The following is a 21,875-nucleotide window of genomic DNA, read 5'->3' on the forward strand; positions in this document are numbered from 1 at the left end:
GTTCTTTATAAATAAGTATAACCCATACGGATACCAAAGATGACTTGGCCCTCGACTAATTAATCTTCGACCATTATAATACACCCTTTTCTACTTTCCTTCTATATACCTGGTTTTTGTATTGGACTAGATTATCTATAAATCTAATACCATTTACTAATTTACCTGGATTTTTTTCTAATTTTCTTTTGCACATGACCATCCTTGTTTTTAAATCAATTCGTTCTTTATAAATATGTATAACCCATAACAAAGATGACTTGGCCCTCGACTAATTAAAATACGCAGCTACTTTACAATAAGTGGTTACGTTAGTCAAGGCTTTCTATATACCGAGCCTTGACCTCAGTCTCTATGCGTACAGTCTGGTCACTAATCCAGGCTATTCCACACTTAATCCTATATATAAACCAGTCTCAATAAAGTCTTCAACCCCTGGAGATCATATGGATTCACTCCAATCAATAAATGGATCAGTCCATTATAGATGTATAGGTAACACAGTAAAGGTTGCCATGGAAAAATCAATACTAATGAATGTTGCCTTGTTGTATGTTCATTTACTCTATCTTGTTACTTTCTACATCAGCCTGGCATGTAAAGGGAAGCAACTCTTTATAAATCACATGTCTGAGAAAAATTAATCTCACTCAAAGAATAATAAAAAAGAAATCAATGTTCTCAAATTATATATAATATCGTGTACAGGTTTGCAATCAATAATATCAGCAAAACTGTGTTTAAACTTTAATGTCTGTCAGATACTTATCCCCCGCCTAACTACTATAACTAGTGTATTTTGTTTAAAATGTTCAACAGTCCATCAACAATTCTAGACCTGCATTGTTCTGGACTTGATGTTATACTACAAATCAATCAATATATTGAGGAAGATTTGAGTTGTCAAAGGAAATCTTTTATATCAAATAGTTTTAGTGCTTATAGATACTAGTTTTAAAGGGTTTTACATCAAAATTGATCTGTACTAACACTCAATTATTTCAACTTAGTAGCAGAACCGAAAATAGTTGTTTAAGTTTAACACTGGTACAATATTCGCCATAATTTGTGCCCAGGGCGCTAACATAATTGTAAATTGTCACTTAATGAACCAAAATGTAAGTTGTGGACAAAAAAATCATCGATATTTTAAATCTTTCTGTACTCATGGTACATTAATCTGTACAGTAAATATGCATGTGCCTTTCATCCTTTGAGATGCAATATTATGTTGTGATTCATGTAATTTGGGATAAAATGCTATTTTAAAGGCAACACATATTGTAAAACATTGTTAAATCCATGGGATGGGGGCGTTTATACAACTTCAACTCTTCTCCAGAAAAAGGGGAGGGGCACTTATAGGAGAAGGGGTGCTAATTACGGCGAAAACGTTATAATATATCCTGTAGCAATTCTTGACCTGTCATTAACAGATATAAGCTAAAACACATTTAAATACATATCATACATTCTAATATAAGGCCTATAAATTAAAATATTGTTAGTTGGCCATAATTTTACCATGTTTTTTTTTTAATTTTTTTGAGTGGGTAGATAAAATGTTTTATTATGCCCCATATTTTCGTAATTTCAATAATGAAGGTAAATATTTTTATTTCACCTATTTTAATACTAGCTAGCAGGTAGATCAACATGTAAAAAGTTTTAAATGAAGGGATACAGTACTACTACTAGATACAGTACTACTGCACCTAAACAATTGAGGTTGGGAAAATAAAATACTTATTTAATTTTTGACTCAAGATTGGAAATAAAATCTTTTCAGAGTACAGTCAATTTTTCTGCTTACGTCAAGTTATGGTAAATATTTATTATTTCATTTCAGGCCAAATTCATTGATTTCAATACTTTCTCCAAGTCATGATAATCAAAACAACAGTTATAGGGAAACAATGACAAGTATAGCGATCGCATATATAGAACCGACTTTCACTTCATAATTGAAACATTCTTTTTTGGGACGGGGATGCATGTAGCACAGTGGTAAAAGGCATACCTAGGTATGTTTGGCTAGGCGATTCAGTGTCGTAGATCATGAGTTTGAGTCCTCCCAGATAGGGCACGAGTCAATAAATTGTCATTCTTTGTTAAATTACGCTTCTTTGATATGACACAATTACTTAAACACAATGTATTATATAAACTATGTGTTGCTGATCCAAATGTTTACCCGTTAATTTAAATTTCGTGTTAAAATTGTACTCCGTTGATGATTATCTTTCATTATTGGTATACTGTGTACCTGTAAGTACTGCTTGCATTTTATCTCCAGGTATGAACATGAAAATCTATAAATAAAACCACCAAATGTGCTTTTCACACCATACTTAGCCATCTGTTTTACACCCAACACTGTCTAAATCTTATATATACATGTATATTTATTTCTATTACTGTATTCAATCAAATAAGTGCCCTCCTCCTTATCGAGACCTCAATTTCAGTTGCCTGGGCACAAATAAAGACCAAAACTACACCAAACTTAATAGGTTTGCAATAATTTCGTCTAATTAAGAACCTAGTTTCATTTTTTAATTTTGTTAAACGCCATGGGCGCTTATTGGGTCAAATAAAGTATATCAGAGATAAATCTCTATTAGAGTAGAGTTTTAAATCCTTAAAATTTAATGTAGAAATTAATGTCTATACTAGAAGATACACAGATGTTAGATTTAGACTAATATGGTACACAGATTAATTAGGTGTTAAATGTATAGACTAATTAGATACTGACTTAGGCAATGAAATGTAGACTGTGAAGGATTGAATGACTAAGTAAAATGCTTATAATAGGATTGGAATGGAACAGATTAATTATATTATTTGAGATTCCCATTTAGACTTCAGGAGACAGATTCAGACTATTTGAGATTTCCATTTAGACTACAGGAAGCAGATTTAGACTTCAGGAGGCAGATTTAAACTATTTGAGATTCCCATTTAGACTACAGGAGGCAGATTTAGACTTCAGGAGGCAGATTTAAACTATTTGAGATTCCCATTTAGACTACAGGAGGCAGATTTAAACTATTTGAGATTCCCATTTAGACTACAGGGAGGCAGATTTAGACTTCAGGAGGCAGATTTAAACTATTTGAGATTCCCATTTAGACTACAGGAGGCAGATTTAGACTTCAGGAAACAGATTTAAACTATTTGAGATTCCCATTTAGACTACTGGAGGCAGATTTAGACTTCAGGAGGCAGATTTGAGATTCCCATTTTCAGGAGGCAGATTTTAAATCTATTTGAGATTCCCATTTAGACTACAGGAAGCAGATTTAGACTACAGGAGGCAGATTTAGACTTCAGGAGGCCGATTTAAACTATTTGAGATTCCCATTTAGACTACAGGAGGCAGATTTAGACTTCAGGAGGCAGATTTAAACTATTTGAGATTCCCATTTAGACTACAGGAGGCAGATTTAGACTTCAGGAGGCAGATTTAAACTATTTGAGATTCCCATTTAGACTACAGGAGGCAGATTTAGACTTCAGGAGGCAGATTTAAACTATTTGAGATTCCCATTTAGACTACAGGAAGCAGATTTAGACTTCAGGAGGCAGATTTAAACTATTTGAGATTCCCATTTAGACTACAGGAGGCAGATTTAGACTTCAGGAGGCAGATTTAAACTATTTGAGATTCCCATTTAGACTACAGGAGGCAGATTTAGACTTCAGGAGGCAGATTTAAACTATTTGAGATTCCCATTTAGACTACAGGAGGCAGATTTAGACTTCAGGAGGCAGATTTAAAACTATTTGAGATTCCCATTTAGACTACAGGAGGCAGATTTAGACTTCAGGAGGCAGATTTAAACTATTTGAGATTCCCATTTAGACTACAGGAAGCAGATTTAGACTTCAGGAGGCAGATTTAAACTATTTGAGATTCCCATTTAGACTACAGGAAGGCAGATTTAGACTTCAGGAGGCAGATTTAAACTATTTGAGATTCCCATTTAGACTACAGGAGGCAGATTTAGACTTCAGGAGGCAGATTTAAACTATTTGAGATTCCCATTTAGACTACAGGAGGCAGATTTAGACTTCAGGAGGCAGATTTAAACTATTTGAGATTCCCATTTAGACTACAGGAGGCAGATTTAAACTATTTGAGATTCCCATTTAGACTACAGGAAGCAGATTTAGACTTCAGGAGGCAGATTTAAACTATTTGAGATTCCCATTTAGGACTACAGGAAGCAGATTTAGACTTCAGGAGGCAGATTTAAACTATTTGAGATTCCCATTTAGGACTACAGGAGGCAGATTTAGACTTCAGGAGGCAGATTTAAACTATTTGAGATTCCCATTTAGACTACAGGAAGCAGATTTAGACTTCAGGAGGCAGATTTAAACTATTTGAGATTCCCATTTAGACTACAGGAAGCAGATTTAGACTTCAGGAAGCAGATCTAGATTTTAACCTTATTAAGAGACAGATTTAGTGAGATTCCCATTTAGACTACTTGAAGCTTATTTAGACTACAAGGTATTCCTGATATCCACTTAAACTACACCAGATAAATAAATTTTAATTGGGCTAGCTAGATTTAAACTGCATAATTAGGCAATAGAGATTTCAGAGCTAACCATACAAAGTAATAATACAGGGTTGAAAGCTTTTTGTCAAAGTTCTGATGGATAATGATGAATTAAATGAAATTGCTGAATTTTATTTACTCTAAATTACATCTCACACAACGTAATCAACACACCTGTATCACTGTTATATATTCAGGTAATCTACACACCTTTAGCTATATCACTGTTATATATACAGGTAATCTACACACCTATATCACTGTTATATACAGGTAATCTACACACCTGTATCACAGGTATATACAGGTAATCTACACACCTTTATCACAGGTAATCAATATTCACATATTTGTATTATTGATGCTAGTGCTGGAACAGTTAGTAAAAATGCCAACTGGTTAACCCTATCAGATTAACCTAACCGTAACCGGATAACTGATGCCGATTAAGTAAAGTTACAGTCGTACATCAATGCCATGAAATATCATACTTCCTCTGGATTCCATAACTATTGCTCAGATCTTCCAAGAAACAATCATTTGACACAAAGGATTATTGCTTTGAATTAGATTTATTTTCAATAAAACTATGACTTTCAACGGAAATTGGTGTAAAAACTTACAATGCCAAAGTAGGCCTACTTCAAATTCCTGCACATGGTTACTTTTGTACACGACACTTGCACACATCACACTCACTGGAATATTTGCATAGAAGCCAAGTGAACCTAAGCATTTTGGTGACGACCCAGTTTCCGATAACAACATCGTTGCCATAACACTTTTAATTTCATTACAAAATTGGGCTTCTGAAAGCATAGGTGAAGACATTCGTTAGTAAAGGAATTTCATTACTTTTTCGCCGTATGAAATGTATATTGCGGTATCAGGTAACTACAATGCTAACAGAAACAAGCTCAAACCTATCCGTGAACCAGTTATCCGGTTACCCATTCTAGCTCTAATTGATACATATAATTAATTGAGAGTTATAAGATACCTTTTCATTTTTTAGATATTTATACATGCTCAAGATAGGGGTCTCAAGTTATTTTCTCAATCTGCATCGATCTATATATATATATATATAGTATGTATAATGTAATACAATACTTGAAAACAGTTGTTTAAATGACATTGAATTCTACTGAATATAATTTCTATGGATTTACATCGGAACATGAAATAAGATTTCCTATCAAATTTTACATCGGAACATGAAATAAGATTTCCCATCAAATTAGACATGTCCCTAACTTAAAGTATGTAAGCTAGGTTAAAGGGTTTCCAATGGTGAGCATACATATCCATGACAACTGTTTGTGTACAGATGAAGGTGTGTAATCTATGTATACATACAACATGTATATGTTAGCCATGTGCTGATGCAACTCCACTAGTATACATACCTATCTATTTATAGGCCTCTGGTCAAGATATTTTTAGCACCAACCTATTGTTGTTTGCTCAAGGAGGCTTACAAGAGGGACACAGGGGGGAATAGAGGAGAGAACATTTCTAAACCCCATTGGGGTAGAATCATCGCCACTAATACTTCAGGGAGATTATGTATATTAAACATACTTGACAACCCTTCCTATTTTGGAAGGAGGCTCCCAATTTTGAACCCCCATTATAGGCCATTTTAGCAATAATTAATTAATATTCAAAATTTCAAAAATCTGACTATACCATCAGAAAGAACAGGTCAAAATATGCAAAAATCAACCTTTAATTTCTTCATATAGGGTTACTAAATAGACTTTCTTGAGATTAAAGGTTTAAACGTGTGAAATTACCCCCATGGGAATGGCAAGTATGATTGTAAGTGACCAGTATGAACAGTTATTTAATACTAGATTGAAATCAACCAGATCTATAGACAAACAATCCAAAGAATCTTCAACTGTAGGTCAAACATAAAAGGAATACATATTATGTATATGAAGGAAGAGGCTATTTATATACAGGAGGAAAATGTCACCTGAATGACAAATTGTCTTCTCTGTATATAATGGATAGAACAGACAGGGAAAAAAACAAAGTACATGTAGAGCTTGTACAACCTCTAACATCATTTATCAGCAGAATTTAGACTATATAGGGCCACAAATAAATGTTTTTGTTTCCAGTAACCCTCTACTGACCATATAGAATATGTTCTTATATTACCCAAAATTTTTTGTCAGGCAATCATCGGCCCTTGGAATCCATAGATCATGGTCTAAATAAGGTTAGAATTAGACGTAGTCTTCATTTCAAGTCGAAAGGGGAAAAAATGAAGGACAAGAGGGGAGCTAACTATATAGCTAATGACCGTTCATTTAGTGTGTTACCGTACACACAGCTATTATTTTGTTTGGCCTTGGTTTACTCAAACCAGACTGAATCTTTTTGTAAATTTAAACAAGAATTATTCCAAGTTAAGCATGCACTATTGACAGTAAAAACATGAACCATGTCGGTATACAATCCATTATCATTCTTGAATAATTACCTTCATGTCTATCTTGTTCAAATGAACTTTTATAACTCCAAGATTCTGTTTAATTAGTTGTTGTTTCAGACTAAATAAATTTTACAATTTATTCATTCATGCACACTGAATGTGAATTCTCCACATACTCACAGAATTCAGAACTTTTACAACAATCACATCAAAGTGTCACTACATATTAATGTAGACATAAAGTGATAATTTTCTATATTGAGTGACGCTCAAGTCCACAAGCTACATGCAAGAAATCAGCTGACTTCAGTAAACCAGGTTGAGCAGATTCCTTTTTGTGTGATTTACTGATTTATTTCGTTTATTTTTCTTTAAAATAGCATACATTTTAGAAGTAAGTTGTAACATATCCTGATGGAGGTGTTATTACTAATTACACATACTGTAAATGTACTCACTTTACAAAATTTTGCGCTAAAATATGAACTGCGCTAAATAAGTACATTGACAGTACAGAACACAGGGAAGTAAAACTATAAACCTGTAATGAATGCACAATATTTTATTATTATTATATATGTAAACCTATTCAATGAAAAGTAAGTACATGCATACCGAAACTCTTTCCGAGACCTTGACCTCTTACAACAAAACTGACCAAAACAAACAATTATGTGGACCAGAGGAAGTATGTTTATAGCAATGACAGGTGTGTACACAGGTGTATAGCACAGATACATCATAATCAACACTTGTAGAACATGTGTGTATGTATACAGGTATACACACAAACATCTACCAAGAGATAGGACCATCATGTACTCCACACACTGACCCTGACCTACAGATGTACCCTCCTGTACTCCACACACTGACCCTGACCTACAGATGTACCCTCCTGTACTCCACACACTGACCCTGACCTACAGATGTACCCTCCTGTACTCCACACACTGACCCTGACCTACAGATGTACCCTCCTGTACTCCACACATTGACCCTGACCTACAGATGTACCCTCCTGTACTCCACACACTGACCCTGACCTACAGATGTACCCTCCTGTACTCCACACACTGACCCTGACCTACAGATGTACCCTCCTGTACTCCACACACTGACCCTGACCTACAGATGTACCCTCCTGTACTCCACACACTGACCCTGACCTACAGATGTACCCTCCTGTACTCCACACACTGACCCTGACCTACAGATGTACCCTCCTGTACTCCACACACTGACCCTGACCTACAGATGTACCCTCCTGTACTCCACACACTGACCCTGACCTACAGATGTACCCTCCTGTACTCCACACACTGACCTAACACACAGATGTACCCTTTTCCTGTACTCCACACATTGACCCTGACCTACAGATGTACCCTCCTGTACTCCACACACTGACCCTGACCTACAGATATACCCTCCTGTACACCACACACTGACCCTGACCTACAGATGTATCCTCCTACTCCAACACTGACTACCTACAGATGTCCCTCCTGTACTCCACACACTGACCCTGACCTACAGATGTACCCTCCTGTACTCCACACACTGACCCTGACCTACAGATGTACCCTCCTGTACTCCACACACTGACCCTGACCTACAGATGTACCCTCCTGTACTCCACACACTGACCCTGACCTACAGATGTACCCTCCTGTACTCCACACACTGACCCTGACCTACAGATGTACCCTCCTGTACTCCACACACTGACCCTGACCTACAGATGTACCCTCCTGTACTCCACACACTGACCCTGACCTACAGATGTACCCTCCTGTACTCCACACACTGACCCTGACCTACAGATGTACCCTCCTGTACTCCACACACTGACCCTGACCTACAGATGTACCCTCCTGTACTCCACACACTGACCCTGACCTACAGATGTACCCTCCTGTACTCCACACACTGATCCTGACCTACAGATGTACCCTCCTGTACTCCACACACTAACCCTTACCTACAGATGTACACTCGAGCCTGGCACCATAAAACTATTCTCAGACAGCTTTTTGCTCAAGTATATGAGTTTATAATAATTAATCTATATAGACTTGAGTTAAAAAATCTGTGAGAAAGTTTTATGGTGTCGGCCCAGAGCTGGACATAAACAGTGTACCTAACTTCCTGATCATTAAAACCTATATATTTCCTGGTAATACTTACAGTGTCAGTCTACCAATCTCACCTAACGGTATAGTATCAAATTTCTACGAGTTTTCTTCTCTTAAACCTTACATACTATATATCGAAGTCTGCTACTCCACTTCAAAGGATGAATTTATTACTTGTAATTAGCATTAATAAATCTATGTATAAATATGCTTCTTTCCTAATTTAGTTAAGTTTTTTTTTTTTAAATTCTGCAGAATCCTCAAATCCTAATTAGCTAAATTGGGGGGCAAAAGTCCAGGGGAAGGGTGGGGAAGTATCCAAAAATCATCAGGGTATTGTTGGTTCAAAGAAACCTTAATCATGTATGATGGTAGAACGCTTATTTTATTACACCCCTCCCCAGTGTTTTTCCTGGGCATTTTGGGAAATTGCCACCTGGTAAAAATTGGGAAATTTTGTGCGATAAAAGTATGAAATGAAAAATTTTAACAGTGTTTATGGAAATTTTGGAAAAGGTAGAAATAAACAATTATCCTTCTCTAAGAATCAAGTGTAAGAATGTATACTAAAATACCACGTTCAGACTTGGGATTTCCAGAATTTTTTTGTTTCATCACACAAAATTGGCGTCATCTCACTGATTTGGGAAATTTAGACATAAATTGGGGAAAAAATAACAAGAAATACAATTGGGAATGGGGCCTTATTTCGGCCCCAAATATATAGGCAGGAAAAACACTGCTCCACTTATATATATATGTGAAGTTTACAAACTGAAGTTACAAGATTACAACATTATTTGATGTATTTTATAATACCACAATTCTGCTAGATCTGTCCCTTGGGACACTAAGTGCAGATAGACAGAGTCCAGATCTAGATGGATCAATGTTGATGAGGAGAATTCCATACTTTATGTACTATAGTACAGACAATGCTGAAATCAATATCTGCCTGTGTGATTGACCACAGTGGTCGTCATTATTGATAATTAATAAACATGTATACATGGAAAATTGAAAATATTTCCAGCACAAACTAACGTGCCCTATATGAAACTGTCACTTGACTTTACAGACAGTTCATCAGACATGGGGATAGGCTGGACCTATAGGCTTGTGGACTGTACAAATGTCCATAAGTACCGAACCACCAACCGTGATTGTAAGTTGCAACGACTTCTTCTGACGTGATTTTTGTGACGCTATAATAACCAGAAGGTGAGACTAATCGACGGTAAATCGTACTTTACCCATGTCATTTAGGGATCTCGAAAACCCTGTATTATGTAAGTCAACAGCTTCAACCTAATAACCCAAGGATATATTCACAAGCTAAGCTGGTTAAGGCCTACATGAAATAGCTACAGAATGCTTTAATTGACAATGCAAGAGTTATCTGTTTTATCCGTTTCTTAAATTATAAACTATATATATATATACAAGTCAAGCTGATTTGCATTTTAAGGTTATACATAAGTTTCTTAAGTCAATGGGATCCAGGGATGGTTAGAATATGGTGGCTAATACAAGCATGTGTATGATACCCAGCTTGAAGTGAGACAAAATGAACGTGTTTACCAGCACTGTCAAAGTTATTTCTATTCCTATTAGTAGAAGAACATTGTCAGGTTTCTTTTATAACTTGTTTTTGAATGCAGGTGTCATATCACTTAACCACATTGAAATCTATTAATTTGGATAATGCTGTGACATTCAGTAGCATGTGATGAGTACACTCACATATAATAGTGATCGACAATAATTGATTAACTACTAGATGACCCTCAACTGATCTGATAATTGATTAAGAAATTTTTATAATCTTTTACCAGGTAAGTATAAGAACTTATTGTGATCATCATGATTTCAAAAATTTTCCAATAAAAACACAAATTACAGTGTAAATAATCCATACATTTCTCCATTACAATATTTTTCACCATTTAAAGACAAAAATTTGCAAGAAAAAAACATTACATTCTCTTCAATGCTTACAATGAAGAAGGCAAAAGTAGCCATAAATAGGCAATTTGACTACAAAATTAAACCGATCATTTTGTGCGATTATCAGATCAGATGATCATCCAATTCCAACCGAATCCAATTCCAACCGATGATCAATTGTCATTTTTAGCCAATTATACAACACTAACTCACACTAAAAACATAAAGAGGATACACTCATGGCAGACATCATGAAAGTTTGAAAAAATGGCCGAACAAGCCGAACCGAACAAGATTTTGCCATACCGAACACTAATGTGAATTTTTGAAGTAAACAACTTCATGTTATTAGTATCCCGGCAACTGTTTTCATGATTATCTTATGCAGTTTACATTTTTGTCAGATTCGGCACCTGCGTAATACTTCAGGGACGCCATTTCTACAGACTTCTGGTACACAATAATTGCTGGACAGTCGGTGCCGACTGGATTATAAAATAGGCGGTTCGAGTCAAATTTTGTCAGATATGTTCGTCGGACCAGTAAATTTCGAGATGTCTATAATAGAGATAGACTAGTACCATGTTGTAATGTGTACAATTTCACATCGTATAATCATGGGATGTTGGTTCATTGATAAAGGCCTATAGTCTGACCTAAATGTGTATTGACACAGACACAAGTTCATTCATGACAGAGCGTACATTTTGACTCATTGATAAAAATATGTACATAGTGATAAATCAATAGAAAAGCTATCAGGTCTTCATATTTTATCAAACATACATTCTAATTATATACTATTTAAACACACAACTTCTTCAAAAATTTTGATAAAGCTAAATATATATAGGCAAAACTTGCCTAGAATGTCTCCATGTAAATGTGTTGCTTTTTTCACACTTATTCTTATCACATGTCTGGCCATGTCATAAGTATTTTAAGACATATGTGTAATAATACTATTATGACGTCACATGCATTTTTGACGTCGTTATATATATATGACATTGCATGATTGTTTCAGTAGCCGGAAACATCATATCGGAGCTGGATTTCTACTGTTTTATATAGACACAAAATTTTAAGTTTTGCTTAAATTTCTATTACTAAAAGTTATGTGATAAATAAAATCTTGCACTCGTATTAAAGGGTCATGGCATATCAAATTCTTGAACTCGTTTGATAAATGTCGTATCACATTATCTATAAACCCATCTGATATTTCAAAACCAATTGGACCTATACCATAGTGATAGATGCACATATGATCATGAAATTGATGGTCAGTCTTTAGGGCCTAGCTAGATAAGTAATTCCGAGCTAATGTAAATTAAGCTATCATATAACACCTACTAGAAATTGCATGGGTCATTTTGACCAACTTTCTATGATGAAATACTATTATTTTACATAACAAAACTTTGCATAGATACTACAGCATTTACTAGGTATGAGAATAAGACCATATGTGTGGGAAGGTGGGAGGGAGAGAAAGAGTGCGATTACTTGACCCGAAAATAAACCCTATTACCGCGAGTATCTGAAGGACAAGGTCAGAAAGTGGAGTTATAATCACTCGTCAGTTTATTAACATATTGGGTGGATGTAATCAAAATGCATCATCATATGATCTGCAAATATACGTAAGAATATATCTACTACAAAATTATATGAAAATTTACCTGCATTCGAACCATTTTGACAGTGTATTAGGCTAAAAATCTTCAAAACCTGTCCAATTTAGGAAATACCATGGACGCCGCCATCTTGAAATGGCTGACGGACATACGAATTTCCGCTTTCCACGAGGAAAGCATGCTAGCTTATGTTTTGTGATATATCATTTGCATATGACTTAATCAATAGGAATGGTGTTTGGGTTTGAATAGATGAATGTATGGGTGATGTCTTGATGTTTAGACATCCGTCTGAGTCTGTCACCAAGGCCATGGTCAAATTGTTTCAATGAACACGAGGGTTTTGAGCACTTTGATCAAGGCGGGTCACAACGCGTCCGACAGAAGGGATTTATAACGAATACCACTTTAACAACCGATTTTATCATTTTACATCTATAGTGTGTATATTTCTATACCTTGTCATATATATATTATAACTCAAAATATAGAAATATATTCAGAAATAAGAATTACACGTGACACTGCCACTACATTACACTGCAGAATATGGCGTCTAAACTCGTGCCATGATTTCATTCGAATACACAAGTTACATTTTCACTTACTTTTCTGGCTGTAAACTCACTACGTGACAAAATCCTTGAAAAAAGCCGTTTTTAAGCCTTTCTTGACAACTATATCAGTTGAACCTTGACGAAAATTTACAAGAAAACGCTGCCTTAGGAGACGAAAATGCAGTTCAATGCTATCAAGCAGGTTGGCCTATCTCCTCACTAGGCCTAGTCACATGGGCCGCTCATATCCAACATGGCAACCGCGATGTAGAAAACATGCAGGATACGAACAAAATAAACAAATGTTAAAAACTCTGGATATTTATTCACATTAACATACTATAAGATTGTTATAATTATCAGTAATGATGAAAGCATTACAAATTTGTGTATTTGGAGTGTGAAATTACGGATTGTGTGCTATTTGGCGGGAGAGAGGCGGGCCATTGTGACGCACTGCGGTTGAGGTTCCTTAGGGAAAATTTGATTGGAAAACACATGGCTTGCTACACGTATGTCATAACATTATTTTTAACTAGAGACTGTATTGCAAGCAGAATGATAACCAATACGCGAAAGATTTTTCGTAAATAAATTCCCAACGAGCAGTAATTGCGTGTGTTTAACAGTGCACATTTTTTCGCCTACGGTGATATATTTATAAGTGATGATTAGTTAAGTGCCCCTTGCTACAAAAATCTAGGAATCTTCAGCACAACTCACACAATTTATGCTAAAATGGTGTTATTCATAAATGTGGTTTTACATGCGTATACGAATAATGGAATTGGTAATGAATATGATTGTATCTGGTGTTTGATTTTCAAGATACTAGCGATATAAATCACTTCCTTTTATGGCAACCAGCTGTGTTGTGTTGTTGGCCTGAACCTACGGTAACACGAGGCACATTAAATAGTCATGTAGGATTTATCGTTCTTTTAGTAGGCACATTAAATAGTCATGTAGGAGTTTCGTTTTCTTTTAGTAGTTGGGTACATCATTATGTATATATGTATATGCATATGCATAATTTAAAACAAAAAAAATAATATAAAATAATTTATTTCGCCTTTGGTGCATGCGCAATCAGTACTTCATTCCATATAGGATATAGTGTCACGGATTTTTTTCGGGATGAAATTAATTATTTTTCATATTTTTAACTTGAAGTAAAAGTAGAAGCTCAAACTTTTCAATGGTGGTGATGGTGTAAAGTAAGTAACTTTTGTAACTGAAGAAAAATACCCAATCGTCTGATCCTGTTTATCCCATTTGTCAGCGGTGGAGCATCTTTAAGGGTTTATCTAAAAAAAACCAACGCCTAAGCACATATATAGGTACATCTGCCGATCGTAAAAATGGCGGAGTTGCCAATCTCTATGAATATGTTTACATGTTTCTGACAATATACATACCCATTAAATTACCTAGGTATCAAATATGGTGTTATGATATTGACGTGCACATAATCACTGATAAAAAAGTAGTAAAAAAATGTGGGTGATATCATATATAATGTTATGTTTGAGGATAAGAGGATATGTGATAACATTGATTATGATATCAAAATATAAGATTTATTGATCATGATATTAAAATACATGTAGTAAGGATATTTTGACAATGATAATGATTATGGTAATGATGATGCGAATTGAGAGATGATGTTAATGTGCAAAGCTGTAACTATAGTGTTTACGGAGTGTGATAATGGTAATCAATTATAATTTGCTACTGTGGGATATGGTGATTATTTGTAATGACTTTGTATATTTATTGAGTATATGTATGATGATGATGATGATGAATGAGTGAATGATTTGTGTGCTGATGTCGAATGTAACTTTTACATTTTGAAAAGTTAAAAAAAAAAAAAATAAAAATAAAAAAACCAAAACAAAAAAGTAGTAAAAAAAACACTTTCTAGTTGATGCAGTTATTAGTATTTTGTCTAAAACAGTATGGTTAGAGCATGATAGAAGAAAATGATCTTTTGTTTCGACTGATTCACAACTGGGGTATCATCGATACTCCAGGGATTACTATCACTAACATTATTACAACGTCAGTGATACTAACCCCTGGAGTATCGAGGATAATATACAAGTACAAAGTGGACTATCTTCTAAGTTTCCTAAATATAAGCGTTGTTTGAGAGTTCTATGTTCGAGTCTTTAAAGATGCTTCACCGCCGACAGAGCATAAATGGTATTCATCATTTGAACAATAATTGGTGTTTAATCGTGTATATATACGTGTATATATATAATTAACACACAAAAAAATAATATAAAATAATTTACTTCGCCTTTGGTGCATGCGCAATCAGTACTTCATTCCATATAGGATATAGTGGCAGGGAATTTTTTCGGGATGCAATTAATTATTTTTTATATTTTTAACGTGAAGTAAAATTAGAAGCTTAAACTTTTCATTGGTGGTAATGGTCTAAAGTAAGTAACTTTTGTAACTGAAGAAAAATACTAAATCGTCTGCTCCTGTTTATAATAGTGGGAAAAAAAACATTTGTCAGCGGTGGAGCATCTTTAATGTAAGCGAGTGTGTAAAATTTGAAGAGAACTACTTCCTGTTTTAAATATGAAGGAGGTTTAAAGGTGCTTCACCGCTGACGAATAGAACTTTTTCCCCTATCAAAAACAGGAATAGACAAATTAGTATTTTTCTTCGGTTGCAAAGGTTACTTACTTTACACCATTACCACCATCGAAAATTTTGAGCTTCTTGAATCCAGGAAAAACTTTATGGCACTATGCTTATATGGGATAATTGTGCATGCACCACGTGTATGTATTTTGTGTCAATTTGACACATATATACATGATTGAAAATCAGATATTGTTCAAATAATAGACATAATAGACAAATACAAGAATTTAAAATGGACGTTGACATATTTACGTTTACAGCACAGTAAACATCCTCGATACTCCAGGAGGTTCCGAAGGCAGCTCAGAAGGAAAAATCTGAACCAATTACAGGCCAGCAAAAATTTATTTTGAGACTACAGAGAGAGCGACGCCCTAATTCAAAGCCACACAGTCAACCACAGTGTACCGTTATACGACCCTTTTGATGAACATCAAATATCTAAATTGCTTGTTCTGTTCTGGGTGCCTCCAGTTTTACAATGAGATAGTCCAGGGGTGTAGAGATAGTAAGTGATCGGAACCCCAGGGGTATCGAGGATGCGCAATGAAATGAAGTCTAATCATAGTCTACAACTTCATATATTGCAGCGTTCTTAGTAATTGTAAAGTGTGTGATTTGTGTAGATATGCTTTCATCTACTTACAGAACGATGCTTGATATCATTATGTAGACCAATAGTGCAAAGCACAATTTCTTAAAGACAAATATGATTGGGACCATTCCGTACACTCATAGTGAAGATCACATCTTCTTACAGAGGAATGACCAGAGTCATTTTGTAGACCCATAGTGAAAAAGTGTAATTTTATGTACTTCTCCTCTGAGAACATAAAAATGATTGAAGATGGTTTTCCGAGAGGGTGGGAGGGAGGATGAACCGAACAAATCTCATACAAAGGTCATGAACAGGCTTGTCCAAACAAATGTGACTATAATATGACATGTGCCGTAGTGAAACGTATTTATCAAGACCAAGCTACATATTCTAGGATGTGCAAAAGATGTGTGCCCTGGGAGGAAACGAGTTAACCTTCCCAGTGATGGCATCCTCGATATTCCAGGGGTTCCGATCACTTACGATCTCTACACCCCTGGACTATCTCATAGTAAAACTGGAGGCAACAGAATAGAACAGGTAATTTAGTCATTTGATGTACATCAAAAGAGGTGTATAACGGTTCACTGTGGTTGACTGTGTGGCTTTGATGTTAGGCATCGTTCTCTCTGTAGTCTTCAAAGGAAATCTTTGCTAGCCTGTGATTGGTCAAATGTTTTTCGCTGAGCTGCCTTCAATTTCACTGTGAGATAGTCTAGGGGTGTAGAGATCGTAAGTGATCGGAACCACTGGAGTATCGAGGATGCAGTGATGGTGGAGACAAGCATTACGACTATACACAGTGATAGTATCTTACCTAAATACTCTCTTCTGGATTACAGCTCCACAATCGTCATCAGCCAAGTCCACCTCTCCCTGGACGTTTCGACTCCTAACCTGGAACTTCCCCAAGATGGCGAGACAACAGTGATTGGCCAAATCTGTGCCTGACTGTGGATAACTTCCAGCTCGTGTCTTATCGTTTCCACCACAGTCAGATGGACGACTTCTCTGCTGTTCTTGACAGTCGGTCCACTGCTGTTTTCCTGTTTCTGCCCTTCACACCCGGTGCTGCAAACATTCTCCATGTTGAATGTGCAGGAAATCTGTCTGCAGGTAGGGCGTTCGAATTGTACCTGCTGCCACTACTGCATGGTAGTAAAAGGCGACAATATTTAGGATCTTATCGTTTTCTCTTCTTCCTACCCTTCTTCCTAACCGACTTTATCTTTCCTAATGCCTCCCTTGGCACTGCCTCACTTTTGACCTTGAGTTGAGCGTTCGCCCCTGTGAGGAAGGCTCTGGTTCTGTCCCCTGGCCGAGACACATCAAAGTCTATAAAAGTGGTAGTTTCTCCTCCTGCTTAGCGCTCAGCATACAGGGAGTGGGACGACTGGTTTCGCCCGTTGTCAGTATAATGTGACCGGGTGGAGTGTGTGTTGCTTGGTGTCTTCGGCGGCATGCTTCAGTGATATAGTGATGGATGGGCATAACTTGCTGACGACGACGTCGACAGTTGAGCAGCAACACCAACAACTGTATTCGGGCACTATTCTATAGCTGAAGAATACCAGAAGCTACTGAATAGGATAAGCTGACATCTGAGAAGACAGAGAGGAATCTTCGAGGTCAAATGAAAAAAAGAGCCTGTAAACATTCCAGATAGACCAATGGATTTAAGGGAACCAACATCGAGGGATTTAACAGAAGTTGTAAGAGACAACTGCAATAATAGGATGAAGAACAAATGACATTCCGTACAAGGTGTTTAAGATATGTCACAAGCTTCTACACAGACTTTGGGAAGTTCTGAAAGTGGTCTGGAGGAAAGGAAGAATACCAGCATGCTTGCAAGCTGTTTCAAAGTAGGAAGATACTAACCAAAAGGTTAGGACAGTTCAGGACAATAGCATTGCTCAACGTGGAAGGATTATCTTACTCTCTGTATCACAAGGAACTCCTCCGGATACAGGTTATTATATTTCCGCTATAACATCCGATGAGTTCAGGATGTCTCTGTATGACGTCTTAATGACTTAAAACGAGAGTGTGCACAGAAAGGTGGGGTACTCGGGACATTTTCTGGACATGAGGATCATACATGTGTGTTAAGTCAACTGATCAGGGAAGTGAAGGTGAACCATGGAGACTCGACTCATCGATACTCCAGGGGTTTCCATCACTTACGATCTCTTCACCCTTGAATTATCTCAAAGTAAAACTGAAGGCAGCTCAGAGGAAAAAAATATGAACTAATCACAGGCCTGCAGAGACTTCCTTTGAAAACTACAGAGACAGAGCGAGGTCCAACTCCAAAGCCACACCGTCAACCACAGTGTAGCGTTTTACCGATCTTTTAAAAGGAGTAAATTACATGTTCTGTTCTGTTGCCTCCATTCTACTCTTAGATAGTCCATGGTTGTAGAGATTGTAAGTGATCGGAAGCACTGCAGTATTGAGGATCGGCTTGAATTGGCGAATGCGTATGGCACTGTCCTCAGAGTTTGATAGACAATTGCCCTAGACCAGTACCATATCCAAGAGAAAGTGAAGGAAATTATCCAAAGCTATTTTCAAGGAACATCATGGCAGAAATCGGTGAAAGGGAGTTTGACATGCTGTTCAATTTTGTAGTGTTGTTCATTACGTTAATGAACATGATCATCGAGGCATGGAAGACTATAGAACGAATATACGTACCCGGCCTACTATACCTTTCGGCCGGGAACGAATTGGTCCCTATGTGTCGTAGTGGAGCGCTGCCTCCGAAAATCACTCGGGCACAGTTTTCTATACTTTTTTGTAGGTTTCCAATTATTTTATGCGTATACATGCATTTACATATTACAATATTGCAGCTAGGAAGACTAAGACACGAGACCCGCTGTCTAGAACTAATATCAGACAGCCACAGAGAAGGGTATTCATGGATGGAATGACACTTACCGCAACATTTCATGTCCGAGCAAGGCAGATCACGACAGCATTGGAGGAGACAGTATCCTGGGCCAGAATGAAATGAAAGCCAGTCAAATCAAGATGTCTAATGGTGAAGAAGGCCAAGTGACAAGACAATTTCGTCTTCTTATTCAAGGAAATCCAATTCCATCACTATTGGGCAATCCAATTACGTGTCTTAGTAAATGGTTATATGACAGCTTGAGCAGCAAGTTTGTGAATGACTGAGGAATGGCGATAGGACATGTCTACCAGGAAAGTTCAAGGCGTGGTAATATTCCAGCAAGGATGACTGCCGCGACATCATTAAAAATCTTCTTCTCAAGATCTAGACCAGAGATCTAATAGGTCTGTAGCATGCTGACATAAATGCCTACCAAGTTTACTGATATGAGTGACCTTGACCTTCATTCAAGATCACATTAGGCCTGCAACAGGCTGACATAAATGCCTACCAATATCGATGATATGATTGGCCTTGACCTCCATTCAAGATCATATGGGCCAAAAATTATAAAATCTTCAAATGACTTCGTGTGAAGTTCTGGAAGGCATAGAGACCTTATATTTGGTCCGTAGGATATAAATGCCTATAAAGTTTGTTAATATGAATGACCTTGGCCTTCATACAAGGTCACATAAGCCAAAAAATATTCATTAGACTTCATGTGAAGTTCTAGAACGCCTAGAGACTTGATATTAAGACTGTTGCATGCTGGCATAAATACCTACCAAATTTGATAATGTGAATTACCTTGACATTCATCCAAGGTTACATGGCGAACAAGAGGCCCATAACTTTCGTCCGACTATTGGCACAATGCAACACCTCAAAGGATATAGTAGTGGAGAACAATTACGGCAATACAAAAGAACTCTTTCAAAACAAGAAGCTCTGGTTCTGATATATTTGATGAATAAGACTATGAATAAAGGTCCCTTGATCCCCACCATGCTTCAAGTCCAATAACCAGTCTTCAGGAATTTTAGTTATTTAAAAGATTTGAAAGATTTTAGTCTATTTGATCCCTGTGACCTTGAATTAAGGTCAAGGTCATTCATTTGAACAAACTTTGTAGTCTTTAATCCTAGCATGTCACAGGCCTAATATAAGGTCTCTAGGCCTTAGTTATTTACAAGAAGTCGTTTCAAATTTTTAGCCATTTGATCCCTGTGACCTTGAATGAGGGTCAAGGTCATTCATTTTAACAAGGATGGTAGCCCTTCATCCCAGCATGTCACTGACCCAATATTAGGTCTCTTAGTTTTTCACAAGAAGTTGTTTTAAAGATCTTAGCCTATTTGATCTTGTAACCTTGAATGAAGATCAAGGTCATTCATCCCAGCATACTGTAGGCCAAATATCAGTACCCTGGGCCTTTCTGTTATTAAGGAGAGGTCCATTGAATGATAATCAATGGCGAGTTATTATTATTTTGCTTAATTATGCTAACATTGTATGAAGTTTGAACAAATTCTGTTGATGTATTCTCAAAGTATCGCATGTAACCTAAAATTTGTGAAACAATTTATTTTTAATAACAGTGAGCTTTTGACCTTCAATTCAATCCCACTCTTGATTTTCTCATATGCTATCATTGTGTGAAGTTTGATCAAATTCCATCAATTGGTTTGATGTGTTCTGAAATTATGGTCTAGAAACTAATATTTTGTGAAGCAATCTATTTCAATCAGTGACCTTTAATTTGTAGTTGACCTTTTGACCCGAAATTCAATCCAAAAATGTCACCTCCTATGCTATCGTTGTATGAAAATGGAACAAATACTGGTGATGTGTTCTCCAGTTATCTTCCAGAAACAACTAGAATATTATAGACAAAGTGACCTTTGCAGTTGCCTTTTTGACCCTAAAACCAATCCCATGCTGTATTTTCTCATATGCTACATTGTGTGAAGTTTGATCAAAATCCATCACTTTGTTCTCAAGCTATCATCTGGAAATCAACTTCAGATGTGACCCTTTGTTTCACCCGGTCAGAACCAATAGAATTTATTTCAGTAAGGGAAGAAACTCTGATACACTTCACATAAAAATTGGTCGTTAAGTGTTTGAAAGCATTTTGAACTGTGCTTTTGCACCATTACATATCATATTAAAGGGTCAGAATAGTATGAAATAAGCACGAGCTATCTCCCATTTTGATAGCCGATAATCGCCATTCATAATCAGCAGTCTTTTGAAAAATAATAATCCATGGATTATTGATTAAAATTGAAAGTCATTCCAACACCACTGGAAATATCCTTACACAAATCATGAATATCGCTGATATAAATACAGGGGTTATCAGGTGGATAAGTACAATTTACCATTGATTAGTCC

At 36.4% G+C, this 21,875-nt stretch overlaps 1 protein-coding gene across 6 annotated transcripts in view; it reads right to left on the minus strand.

Moving 5' to 3' along the window:
* Positions 1 to 13,543, minus strand: part of LOC138310353 (la-related protein 4-like) — a 50,512-nt gene extending 36,969 nt beyond the window's left edge. For 2 of the 6 annotated variants that reach the window (XM_069251545.1, XM_069251541.1), the window contains exon 1: positions 12,794 to 12,872. In XM_069251545.1, coding sequence (XP_069107646.1) covers positions 12,794 to 12,808 — 15 coding nt within the window. In that variant the 5' untranslated portion in view covers positions 12,809 to 12,872. Of the gene's footprint in view, positions 1 to 12,793; positions 12,875 to 13,356 lie in introns of those variants that run through there. The other 4 variants (XM_069251544.1, XM_069251542.1, XM_069251543.1 and 1 more) reach the window with 4 other exon arrangements.
* Between the last annotated feature and the right edge of the window lie 8,332 nt (positions 13,544 to 21,875).

Source organism: Argopecten irradians, chromosome 16 (genome assembly GCF_041381155.1).
Source record: "Argopecten irradians isolate NY chromosome 16, Ai_NY, whole genome shotgun sequence".
NCBI classification, from domain to species: domain Eukaryota; kingdom Metazoa; phylum Mollusca; class Bivalvia; order Pectinida; family Pectinidae; genus Argopecten; species Argopecten irradians.